Source organism: Typha angustifolia, chromosome 7, assembly GCF_048772165.1.
Source record: "Typha angustifolia cultivar Huaian chromosome 7, ASM4877216v1, whole genome shotgun sequence".
In the NCBI taxonomy this organism is placed as follows: domain Eukaryota; kingdom Viridiplantae; phylum Streptophyta; class Magnoliopsida; order Poales; family Typhaceae; genus Typha; species Typha angustifolia.
Genome location: NC_133245.1, coordinates 2,995,455 through 3,008,679, shown reverse-complemented (window position 1 = coordinate 3,008,679; position 13,225 = coordinate 2,995,455). Strand labels below are relative to the sequence as shown.

General features: G+C 38.1%; 3 protein-coding genes across 5 annotated transcripts; 1 reads left to right on the top strand and 2 right to left on the bottom strand.

Annotated features, from left to right (window-relative positions):
* Positions 1–143: 143 nt before the first annotated feature.
* Positions 144–6,473, bottom strand: LOC140762893 (folate-biopterin transporter 1, chloroplastic). Of its 3 annotated transcripts, XR_012104768.1 has the most exons (11): positions 6,097–6,473; positions 5,218–5,474; positions 4,976–5,040; positions 4,725–4,887; positions 3,794–3,942; positions 3,464–3,715; positions 2,723–2,891; positions 2,545–2,637; positions 1,539–1,833; positions 1,284–1,424; positions 144–579 (listed from the first exon to the last, which is right to left on the bottom strand). XR_012104768.1 is itself a non-coding variant. In XM_073100870.1 (9 exons), exons 1-9 carry the CDS (start codon positions 6,425–6,427, stop codon positions 1,540–1,542), a joined length of 1,773 nt encoding a protein of 590 aa, XP_072956971.1. In that variant the 5' UTR covers positions 6,428–6,473; the 3' UTR covers positions 1,149–1,539. The 3 variants fall into 3 exon arrangements, 1 of the variants encoding a protein (XP_072956971.1); XR_012104767.1 differs by having other exon boundaries at positions 144–511; positions 1,284–1,833; XM_073100870.1 differs by lacking the exon at positions 144–579 and having other exon boundaries at positions 1,149–1,833.
* Positions 6,474–9,732: 3,259 nt separating this feature from the next.
* LOC140762316 (FCS-Like Zinc finger 8-like) lies at positions 9,733–12,401 on the top strand. Its single transcript, XM_073100045.1, has 3 exons — positions 9,733–10,340; positions 10,572–11,390; positions 12,142–12,401. Exons 2-3 carry the CDS (start codon positions 10,588–10,590, stop codon positions 12,239–12,241), a joined length of 903 nt encoding a protein of 300 aa, XP_072956146.1. The 5' UTR covers positions 9,733–10,340; positions 10,572–10,587; the 3' UTR covers positions 12,242–12,401.
* A 91-nt stretch (positions 12,402–12,492) lies between these two features.
* LOC140762318 (uncharacterized) lies at positions 12,493–13,179 on the bottom strand. The gene has a single exon (XM_073100047.1). It carries the CDS (start codon positions 13,042–13,044, stop codon positions 12,493–12,495), a length of 552 nt encoding a protein of 183 aa, XP_072956148.1. The 5' UTR covers positions 13,045–13,179.
* Positions 13,180–13,225: the final 46 nt, after the last annotated feature.

Genomic DNA, 13,225 nt, shown 5'->3' with positions numbered 1-13,225 from the left:
ATGATAAGATCCAATAAATAGATCCATAGTATTCTGAAACTCAAGGCCCATATCATCATTGATTGTCCTACCCATATCTCTCCTATAGGTTACAAAATGCCACCAATAAGTAGATATGTTACTTCTATTGAGAAATTAAACTTCAAAGTTCTCTTGAGAGAGTGGACTCATCAGATGTGGGGTCAGAGTACAATTGCATGAATAGGACTGTTCACCTGATTCAAGAGAAGCTACATCTAATAGCCAAAGGAAAAAGAAAAGAAAAGAAAAGAATACCCAAGTCTTGCGTAATGCATGTATCAATCTTGTAAGGCATACTACTGTTACATGATAATGACATAATGTGAACATCAATATTGAGGCAAATTGCTGTTACATAATACCAGGCTGCCGTCAAACTTATTTTCATCTTTCAGCAACAAGCAGTGACCTTTAACACAAAATAGATGGGATCCTTCCTGAGAGATGAATTAAACACTTGGTACCAAATAGTCGTAATGATAAACTTAACCTGCTTGATGAATAACATATAACAGCTGTTATAACTCGTGAATAATTATCCGCTTCAGGCTGCAGTATCTGAGGATAAAGAAACAAAATGGTTTAAAGGATCTTATATGCCACATTCATGATATATCAGCAAGCACATTGGCAATATTAAATGTAAAGATTGACAAAGGAATACTATAAAAGACATAAGATGAATGTGTTTGTTAGTCACCCATCCAACAAGACAGATTGTTCCCACAAATGTAATAGATAAAACTTTTGTTAATAAGACTGCAGGTTAATGAGAGGTATAAGTTTGGTTGTCATTTTTGTGAGGAAGTAATGCTCCAATGCAGGACTCCAAACAAAATTCTCCTCTGACGTCACTTAACACAACAGCACCCTATCACACTTAGTACATAAATGAAATCTATAAAAGTTTTATCTCCTCATTCAGTGTGTTTGAGCCCTAGAAAGTAATGTAGTAGGGTCTAGGTACTATGGTTCTTTGCTGGAAACAGCATTCAGGCTTCAACAGTATGTAAGCACTTGAATAAAACGGCAGCCACATTTGTAAGATTGAGAATCACAAATTCCTTCCTGTGGATAACTTTCATAATCTTATAGCCCTTCAAATGCATCTGAGGTGAAGAAAAATATAATATGTAATCCGTGTGATGAGATTTATTATTTCATTTCCATGTCAAGGTTAGGTTAGAACATCAATCTATTACACAGATGACAAAAAATTTCTCCTCTACAGCATATGGTAAATTTCAAGTACGTGTACTTGCCAGTTGGGATGGCCTTTTTGATATTGTCCAAGAAGCATATGACTATTGTACATGGGTCAGCAGTTGCATGAGCTTGGTCTCTGAAACAGTAGTAGATGGAATGTCTTGCATCCTTAGAAAATAGGCATTCCAAGTTCCTCTCTGAGGCATGGAACAAAAGTAGAACTGAGATGCCATATCAGATTGCAAGATCATTTTGAAGGGAGACCAACATAAGACAGGTCCCACTTAAATCAATGGAGATAAAGATGAAACCTCAATTTGATTTTGCCTGTTCGAGATCCCTATCCTCAGCCTCAGGATTTTCTGCTGGAAGAAGACCAAGGAGGGGCAGAGGCAGCAAAGAGCTGAGATTGCAGATAATTATTAAGAGAGCTAAATTGCCAAAGCTGTCTCTGGTGACCCCAAGAAACTGGGTCAGCCCAGCACCCACAAGACCACCAGTGACACTTCCCCCATTTGATATAGACATTAGTGTAGCAAATAGTGTAGCTTCCATTCCCGGCGGACATAATCTGGCAGCTAATACCAAAACAGGCATGAAAGAGGCCTACAGTAAAATTCAGTGTTATAGGAAATGAATAATTCTGCAATAGTATAAAATAAACCCCACCAACATTAGAGGACAACATAATAAAAACATTCAAATTCAAAAGCATGCCTAATGGTTTGGAATAATATAAATATTTTATTGCCAACTAGCACATCACCTGGAAATACAGTGCAGTTGTTGAAAATGTAAAGAAGTAAAGACTCTAGAGCTTTTCTTTCTTCATAAAAACATTGTGGCAGATCTTCTATCATATATTCTTATTGTTTTCCTTCTTCTGAAAAAGTATATTCTTTTCAGTGATACTTGACTTTTTAGATATAGATATAACAGTGTGTGGTGTAAAAGCCATCTTGCAAATTATGGGACATGTTGGCGTAACCTTAAAGGATCTCATCAGCACAAACTTACTTAAATATTAATAACTTTAAATATAGAATGCATATATACAAATTTCAAGAAATAAACTAGAAGAAAAATGACTTCTGAAAAGCATGCTCTCACCCAGATAAGCGTCTGACCATATACACCCCAAAAGAGAAGTTCTTGTGATTGAAAAGGCAAAACAATATCCATTGACAGGCAGAATTCTTCTTATAGCTTATTTACAATGTATAGTATATGTAACATGTAGAGTAGAGATCATAACTATCAGATGGAAATTAAAAAACCTTTTCTACATAAATTTCTAATTCAACTAATGTTAGTCACCTGACTGAGGACTGTTATAATCAGAGAATCCCCAATGGAGAACCATTCATCACTTATGCCAAACTGACGATTTAGTCCAGTGACAAGTAAAACCTGAGAAAGTAAGACCAGAATTAGCTTACAAGAGAAACATGAAGTCCCAATTCATCTAATATTCTAAAAGTCAAATGAATAGCACCTGTGTCATTCCAAGGACAGAACCCACAATGGTTGTCAGAAGAAATATCTTCCTTAAAGGAACTGTCTTCAGGAATCCATTATACAGTCCAACGCCCGCCAAGGATGCCACAGACGTAACAAGTTTAACACGCCCCAAAAATTCTGGAGTAAATCCAAGCTTATTTGTGCTGAAAACCATCAAATAGACAGATATAAACATTCAGAAAATATCATGCATTTAAAGTGCAAGAAGTAGGCCAAGTTGCAAGTAAGCCATATATGCACAGAGAAACATAATGATAGGGAAAATTAGCAGGTCACCTTATTGACAAGAAATGAACCGTAGTATTCTGAGTTTCTGACACTCAAACCCTAAAAGATTCCATCGTGTTTACCATTTAGAAATACTTAATTGACAACAGAATCTAAGAGAACATATTTCTCGGGATGATTAATCTAAGCCAGTCTTCACTGAGTAATACAGAAATGATCAGACAGTCACTTGTAGTTGCGCATCTTATTTAATACAGAGCAAAAGATAAAACATCAATATGTGCATTTACAATTTTACATAAATTATAAAAATCCAACCATACAAATTCTTAAATTAGGCACCAATGTTGATTGCTGAAAGTTCATCCAGAGAAAACCAACCGAAATTTATGCTCATCTAGAACAGTAATATGGTGGTAGATCGAATACCAAGATTTTCAAGGTACAATTGGGCTAAATATAATGATAGTTATGGTAGGGAACATACATAAAAAAGAACATGGCAGAGTCTGATTGTGGTGTTGCTTGCCAAAGGAATATAAATAGGGTGGGCAAAAATATTTCAGGCTGCCTCACTGCAGTCCACAACTGCATGATATGCTGCTTGGTGCTTTCAACAAAACCTGAAGTAGAAATTGATGGCTTATATCCTCCTGAAGATGGCAAAGCCTGTTCATTTACAAGCAAAGCAACTGCGGATGTCATCAGGGGTAGGAATGCAGTAACACCGAAGACAAATCTGCAATTAAAAAAAATATATAAGAATCAATAACACATCATGTCGCACATCAGCCTGAAGCTTCAGTATAGAACAAACCTTACTCCATAAGCATCCACCAGAGAACCACTAAAATATGCACTCACAATGCCTCCAAATGCTGATGATCCCCAACAAAGAGACTGAAGAGATCCAGACATGCTTTGTGACTCTCCACGAGCCCTTTCAACAACCATAGAATCTACCACCTGAAATATATATCTCAACACTTTATGAAAGTAATAAGAGGAATGGAATAATAAAAAAAGACTAACTAAAAAATGCTTTTCGAGTTCTGTAGCAAACCGACGTATCATTCCAGCATAATTCTTTTGCAACCCTTGAACAGAGATTTAGAGAGGTTACAGTCTAGCATCAGTATTGACGTTGCATTTCCGAAAAAAACTTTGGAAAAGTAAGTTGGGAAAAAAAATTTAGCTTAAGACTCATGCACTACTAAAGTACTAAGTTGGAAACCAGAAAAGCTGACCTACGCTTTTGACTGCTAAGGCTTGGTTGGTCAATTCAATAGTGTTATTCAACCTTAAACTGAGCTGAAACCAAGTCAGCAATCACTTTGAACTGTGATGTGCGGCTCACTACAGTAGTGCAGAACTTTGTTCAAAAGAGAGCTACTTTATCCTATGAACCAACTAGCACACAAGAGAGGTTAGATGTAGAACAAGCATTAAAGCAGCAATGAGGTTCTTCAATGAGATGAGCTTGAAAGAGCCCCAAAATGGGTTATTAGTGTACAACTCTGGTTCGTTGCTGCATTGCATCATGGGGTGCATTGAATATTTATCTACTTTCACCAAAAAAAGGCACGTCATCTTCTAAATTCTAAGCATATTATTTATGTAAAAGGCATGAACGTGAGAATAAAAAGTCAAAATTATGTTGCAGCATTATATGTTGTCTGTGAAAGTAATGATTCATCAAACACCAACATAAACAATAGCAGTTGGAAAGAAAACTAATAAACACTTACAACATCTGAAAAGGCAACTGAAAGAGATCCAAGAAAGATACAGAATGCTGCATCATACTTGCTGTCAACCATTGTGGCCATCAAGCTCCATGAAAGCGCTCCAAGAAGACCAGATAGAATGAGATATGATCTTCTTCGATAGCCAAACAGTGGGATAGAGTCGCTGAAATCAGAAGAACTTAATGAAAGGCACATGACCAGAGAGAACGCAGAAATGTTAAAAATAAAGATATGGAAACATCTAGTCAAACCTGATAAAACCATATAGAGGCTTGATCAACCATGGCAAGGAAGAGACACCAGATATAACCGCTGTCTAATTTTTAAAAATGAAGAGTTTGTCAAACGGCGCGAAAAGAATAGGCAAATAGAGTCAGCATGCTTGGTCAATATGAAAAGGTTTTAAGAGGGAAACAATTATATGAGAGTGCACACATGCAAAAACAGATGAAAAATGAATGGAACACCTGAAAGACAATTCATAGTACTATACCTCTGCTGGATCAAGATGAAGATTGTCTTTTAAGTAAAAGCTCACAGCAAGCCTGGCAAGTCCCAACACTCCTTGCACAAAATAAACAATAGCAACTGCAAAATTATCCGCTGACAAGTCAACGCCGAAGCATAATGAGCTTATCCTAGGCCTGCCCTTTAGTGGACCATTTGTACTATATTGGTACTTTCCTCCCTTATCTCTGGGAAATGCCTCTACTTCAGCTAAGACTGGTTGACTCCTTGATGTTGAAGTACCTGCAGCAGATATCTTCACTTAAATCAAAACTAATCCCACCGCAGTTTGCACTAACAAGAATAGTGAAAGTCTAAGCAAGTATCAAACAAGATCGCACCGCTTTCTTGATAGTAGATACTCAGTTCTTATTCTATCTTTCCTTCCAATTCAATTGTCCACCTCAACAATCTAATATCAGCAAGACTTAATTTTGCACATACTGACACATAATTGTCTCAACATGCTTTCATAACGCATGGCAAGTCTTAAATAAATATATGATATTTTCTTCTAATTTAAGGAGTACATAACAGTGGTGTTACTCGCCAGAGGCGCTTTCCATCGATCCTCCTGTTTTAATCCATATGCAATATAGATCCTCAGCATATATTGCACATCATTCTTCTCTCTGATAATCCGATTTACTCAAATTGCATCCATTACACTCAGTTCAACAAGTACTTATTATGAGCTATGATAATGCATTCCCTGCCATACTGACAATTAAATTGCAATAAGTAAAACCCATTGATCTTTCGGAGTAACTTGAGACTACGAGATAATGAAAGCAAGAGCAAACCCTAAGGAAAGGATGAGAGGGAGAGAGAGAGAGAGAGAGAGAGAGGAGAAGCTCGAATTCACCGCTTCGGTACTCGGAGTACGGCATCTCGATCTCGCCACCGTCCGGATCGAGAGGTCTCATCACTGCCTCCTCGTCATAACCCTCGCCGCTATCCTTCCGGCGGAGCGGCGCGAGGCGAGCAGCGGCGGAGGAAGCCATGCCTTCCCTCTCCGGCCGGCCACGTCGGGCTCTCCGGCGGATCCTGGAGGCGGCGGATCGGCGGCGGCCAGCGCAGAGAGGCCGTGGCGGGAAGGAGGAAGAGAGAGGAAGAGGGAGATGAGGAGGAGCAGGAGAGGAGGGAGGAGGGAAGAGCAAGAGAGGGATCACGGGATTAAATAAGGGGGACGCCATAGCGAATTTTACTCCTCATAAGTGGAGGTGGTTCCTCTTTTCCTTCGTACCAAATAGTTTTTTGTGTCGCAAAACGGGTCTTCTAGAACGTATCCAGTCTCTTATTAATTACTTAATTGCAGCAAACCGCTAGTTTATTTCCTACTTCCTACTTAAACCAATATATTGGATAATTTTTAGTGAAATTTCTCAACAATATATAAATATAAATATATATATATAAACTATATTTTATTTGTAATGTCTTAAAAGATACTATTACATTTATCACATAGATAAGTTAACTTTAGTTATAAATTAATACACACGAGCAAGTTCTATAGATCAAATAACTTGGGTAGAAATTTGGAGCTTTAGGCCCAATTACAATCCCAGGCCCAAGAGAAGTTTAGGCTTCAGATTGGGATTAGGCCAACCTCAAGTAGGGCCCATCTTGGGTTTCAAGCCCATGGGCCATTTGGACTTAACACTGGTTTAATTGGCTAATCTTTCTCACATAGTAGTCAAGAGACTTCAAGGGCAAGGGCTTGAGAAAAAAAATTCAAGAGAAATGATATTTATAGAGCAACTTTTTATATTGACAAAAGTACCCCTAAACTTATATGATAGTAAGATAATCCTAAAAAGATAAAGGTTGGGCATAGTCGGCATTTTACTAACCGTTTCGTCGAAAGTAAATTGTTGCTCAATTAATATTGCTCTTAAAAAATAACTAATGTATTATCCTCTTGATAATTTCTTAATAAATCTTTTATTACATATCAATCCTAACATCCAAAGAATAAAGGAACTATGTTTGCTTTTGTTTCTTTAAAAGGAGTGGTACAGGAATTAATTTCAGATCAAAATAATATAGAAATATTGTGTAATAATTATATATTTTGAATTCAAGCGGCACTTATTGAAAAGAATTGTCTTACTTATATGTTTACTATAGGTTGCATTAACTTTGTGTGCCTCATTTAAGCTGTGTTCTTCCAAGTCTGTGTGCTTAATTATGCTTTAATTTTTTAACTAACCTACCCTATGTTGCTCCTTGATTCAAAATCCATGCATGATGACAGCATCCGTTACTAATTAAAAAGAATTACACAAACTGATGAAATTAATCCCAAATGAGCATGTTAACACTTAGGCATTACATCTTATCGGTCCCCGCTAGATAATCAATTGATTTAAAAACTTAAATTTATCACCGCTATCATTATTAAAATATTTTATCGATAGTGTGTGTTGGGATAGAGGGTGGCGTAGGAGAGAAGAAAGGTTTGGAAAAGTTTGATAGATAGGTGAGATTGACAACAGTTGCCAATTTATACAGTCATTGGCATGCCTTTTTTTGAGTTGTGTGATGCTTGAAGAAAGAAAATGGAAGACAAACATGCATTTATGATCAGTTTGCCTTTTGTCTCAATCATAGAGAAGTACTTGATGTTAGAGAGATGCTGTTTTTTTCTTTTCACTTGTTGCATCACAACATGCAATTTGGCATCTCTAGTGAAAGCTACATCCATTTGGTAGGATATGAAGGGGGCCATGAACCCCCTCAGCTAATGGAATATTGATGCATTTGGATAGGTTGAGCAAATGGGCTTTCAACTCTTTGCAACAGTAGAGGGGGGAAGAACTTTGAGCAAGCTTCCATTTGGTTGAAAGGATGTGGTCTGGCATTGAGAGGGGTTTGGATGAGATTGGTGGACTTGCAATTGATTCATTCTATGTAAAGATTACACACTGTGCGGTTGATAAATCCAAGAGGAGGAGTTTGATTGAACAAATGGGTGTTTTGGAATCAAGTGGCAGATCAATCAGATGAAAGTTCTTTTTTATTTTTTTTATTATCAGATGAAAGTAGTTTCACATCAGACTCTTATAAAGTTGGCATTTGCCAAGCATGGAAGCATATAAGTTTTACTTTGAGGAGATTGATTCAACTTTATGATTCATTTTGTTTCATTCACTATTTTAAAATCTTGGTAATAATATATCACTTTTATTAAGATTAAGGATAGTCTGATTTTAATTTACTTTTCTATACTTCAATCATTTAAAACTAATAATAATTTATTGGCACTATATTTTCCGCCATGAGTAAATTATTAAATAACTAACTTATCCACATTACTTTAAAATCAGATTATATTTTTATAAAAATTATCCAGTCTTTTCATGTCGCTATAAACGGTTGACTAATAGCAAAAATTTAATCTAGACCAACAAAAAATTAAGTGCATAAGTTTAAAATAGATAGAGGTAAGTTGAAATGGATCTTTTGCGAGATTATGCTATGCCAGATGATCAAATTAAAGTGGGGAGAAATAAAATTCAAAGTAGAACATTACTATCACCGGTATTAATAATGGTTAATATATTATATCAAACTATATTGGTGAAGAAAATCTAGTGAATTCAGACAAAGATTTCCATCGACTTTGTTGTGATTCCAGTGAATTCAGACAAGCACTGAATCAAACACAACAATATCTTACACAGTAAAAACATCCACAAGTGGCAAAATGAAAGTTAAAGAGTTAAAGAGTTTCCTGAGTTCAATAAACACAGTGAATCTTTCAGTCAGACATCTGGAAGTGACAGTTAATGAGAAAAAAAAACAAGCAGGCAACCTGAGCCTGAGAGGACTAACACATAGAATACTACTTGTAATACAATTGGCAATTGCAAGTAGTAACTTTTAATGGTGTGCATATACTTCCTAGATGCAAAATATAATGGAAAGCATCCACAAGTAACCAAGAAATGGATGTTAAAGCTTAAACTAAGTACTTAATCTGTGAGGTTTTTTGTTAAAAGAAAATTATGAGGTTCAATCATATTTTAAATTTTAAGTACTTAATAGAAAACTTAATTATCCTTATAAAGATGTTATCTAGTTTTAAAAATAGTAAGAATAATTTAGTTATTTAGAAACCTACTAAAATCAGTCAGATTATAAACAGATAAACTATAATTTGCTCTTAAATTAGGTGAAGTGAAAGTTTTATTGGATCAACTACCTATTACAGTGTCATTTATGACTACCATAAATATCCATGGCCCTTATCCCCATCCTATTACACGAAATCATAGTAGAGAGGAATCATCACCCTTCCATTAAGATAAATATTAAGATTTAACCACTAGTAGTAGTAGAGATAGAAAAGAAATCTCAAGCTACACTTTTATAGAGAAAAGGTAGCCATTTAATGCCTCTTCCAATGGATTGATAACAATTACTTTACTGCTTCAAAACTAGTGAAGATACACTGTAAATAAGAAAGAAAACTTCAAAGAAAATTTTGATGGCGGTTTAAGAAAACCACACTTCTCTCTCTCTCTCTCTCTTTAAATAAGATCTCTGTTCCGCTTCCCCATGGGTAGCATTAGACTCAACTTAGGTTCTCTGGCACCCAATCCTACTCTCCAGTAACCGCGAATCTTTATCCACAAACCCACGCCTCAGGTGTGAGGAAGGGGAAAGGAGTGATCTTTGCGGGTTTTTCGTTGTCAAGTTGAGATTTTGCGATCTGGGTAGTTATTATTCTGGGATTTGTTTTCCCTCAGATGAAGTGAGGTTATGTTGGTTTGCTTTCGAATCTTTTTGGATGAGTTGGCGAGTGATAAAAAAAAAATAGGAAGAGATCACCAAAAATACGGTTATCACCTCCTTATCCCGAACAGATCGTCGTTTCTTGAGGATAGCTCTCTACTATTTTCGGATATTGTTTTAGCATATTTTCGGATCATTTCAGTTTTTAGACAGTCCGAGTTCAAGATTAGTCCAGCATTTGTTCACCCTGGAGCTCCTTTGCTTGCCTTTTTTGCGTTCTTAAACTTGCTGATGATTAATGGAGCCCTTTGGAAGCATGCTCTGCTAAACCTTGGCTTCTGCTGAGAATCCCAAACAAACTTCTTGGTGAGTTCGTAGTTCTCTTCATTTGTCTCTATTTCAGCTGCCTTAAATATTTTCTTCTTCATTCTTCTTCTTCTTCTTCTTCTTCTTCTTCTTTCTGGTACATTTCTTCGTCAAAAGAGAAGAAAGAAAGGGGAAGAACATCTCTTTTCTTTTCCCTTTTCCTTTTGGGCCCTCTTTTTTCTGCATTCAAAGTTTGTATGTAAAAAAACTTCTAATTCTTTTGTTCAACAGTGGAAGTGAAGATACAATGGTGTGGAAGAGATCAAGAGCAGTTGGGAGCAAACAAGGCCTGATTCCTAACCCTTCTGTTTCATCTCCCACTGGAAACCAATACAAGTACAGACCCACCTTTCTCTTCCCCTCTTCAAATCTTTCCGTGGGCTTATATGACTGCAGTACTGCCATGAGTCCAACCTCCACTCTAGAAGCAAAGCAGTTATCTTCCCTTGGGAAGCCCTTGTTCTCTGATAGGAACCCAAGGAAGCTCCCTTGGGTCAATGGGAACTCAAAAGCCATTGGGCTTGGTCTTGTTGATGCTCTTGAGACCAATGAACTAGAAGAGAAGTCCTCCTGCCCAGAGACTAGAATGGTGTTACTTGGGACACAGCTCAAGATCCAAATCCCCTCTGTTCATGCGAACTCTGTTTCACAAGTGGAGTCTCTGAAATCGCCGATCGAATTTGGTGTCAGGAATAAGGATTCTCAACTGGCTATGCTGTCGCCGGCCCAGAGATCTTTATCTGTGTCGGAGAATTCGGTGCCAGAGGCAGTGCTCTCTTCTCGCAGGGTATTCGCAGGGTGCATCACTGAAGAAGAAATGGAGCTCTCGGAGGATTACACATGCGTGATTTGCCATGGCCCGAAACCGAGGACTATTCACATCTTTGACAATTGCATCATTGAGAGCCATGACGATGCGTTTCTTGCTCTGAGGAAGGAGAGTATGGTTACTGAGGATCATGGAGGTTGTACGTCAGATGATCTTCTCTTGGGCTTCTGCCATGCATGCAACAAGAAGCTTGTGAAAGGGAACGATATCTTTATGAATAGGTTAGCATTCACTCTCTGAGTTCCTCTTTGATTCCTTATTACTTAGTCTAAATTATGTGCCAATCTAATATTGTCAGTAGTGTTCTTATTCTCAAATTCGTGCAAATATGAAGCTCAAATGCCGATATTACTATCGAACTGTTCTAAACTGTGATATATTATTGATGGAAATAATTGTTCAGATTAGTTGATCAGCACCTTGAGAATGAGACAAAAAATTAGTTTCATTTAGAAGTATATTCAATCTTCCTTGTGATCAACTCCTTCTTTGTGTAATGCACTAAGAATAAGTACTTTAATATGAAGATTGTGATGTTTTGATTCCCTGTAGCTTTCATGATGAAGACCATCCATTACTGCTATTTTTTGTCACATAAGTAGCAGTGTAAAAAATCCAAATCCACTAAACTATGTCCCAGCTATTTGTTATCGGGGTCCCACATCGCAATTTGTCGTTCTAAGTGGTCCCCAAGGACCCCAACCCCTGTCGCAGGCTTCCTTTATCAATTAAAAGTTTCTTTAATCTTAATTGAAAATGTTATAGGCCTGATGCTTTGAACTTGGGTGGTTTGGCTTGCATAAGCCATAGAAATTGACCTCCTCCGTGCCATTTTTCTCTTGTAGATGTTAGATTTCTTCGTGCAAATAGATGATGATGATGTACCTATCTTTCCTTCGTCAAAGTCACTGCTCTTCCACTTGGTACTTAGAACGCGTTGAACTGAATTGTGTGTTTCTTTGCTTCTGACAGAGGTGAGAAAGCTTTCTGCAGTAGTGATTGCCAGTACCAGGAGATGCTCTTTGACGGCGAAGGAGCTGAGGAGTCACCAGAATCATCACCTACGCTATAAAAGTTTCATCTTCTGCTGTGTTTTGAAGCCAAAATTAATTAGGTCTCCTCTTTCTTTTTACATCTTGTGTAAACTCCATTTGGTTTTCTGTGAACCAAAAGGATGGAAATACTCTGGTATTGACTATTTACGCTTGGTTGAGATTGACTGAGTTCAAATCTTTGTGCTGTACTCTAAAATCTATCTATCTATCAATCCATCTATCATTCAAGGACTTTATTTTCATATAGAAAACTAAACATAACAAGGCATTAGTTATCATATATTATAGGATCATCACTAGCCAAGTAGCTGAACATGACCATATCCCTATACTCCCCCTTCAACATCACGAACTTCCTCAAAACCCCTTCCCTCTTAAACCCAGCCTTCTCCAACACCCTCTGCGACGCCGGGTTCTCGACGTCGGCGATCGCCTCCAGCCTCACCAAACGCGGCCACGACTTGAACACGTCGCCGACTACCATCTTCAGTGCCACGGTGGCCATTCCCCGGCCCCAGTAGTCGTAGGCCAGGCTGTACCCGACCGAGGCCTTGAACGGCTCGTGGGCCGGCCCGGGACTGACCTTGATCACGCCCACGGGCCGGTCGTCGACGCAGATGGCTCGGCAGTACGGGTGGGGTAGTATACGGGAAGTTAGGTAGTGGCGGGCTTCGTCGGGGTTAGCCAACGGGCCGCGGCGGAGGAATTGAAGGATGCGTGGGTCCCAGGCCCATGCCACGAGGGCGTCCAAGTCGGATGGGCGGAAGGGACGGAGGGTTACGGTGGTTGTCGGATTCTTTGGGGGTTGGATTTGATCCATATCTTCTGGTTGGGATTTGGGATGTGTTGTATATTTGATCAAGGGCTTAACCTTCTTTAAATTTATAGTGTGAGGGGGTCTCGAGAGGATGAAGGAAATTGTTGAGAAACAGAGGGTGGACGGAGGATTTTGACTTCCTTTTTTGCTTGGAGATGAAGTTTTCTCATTGTTTTTGACTGAC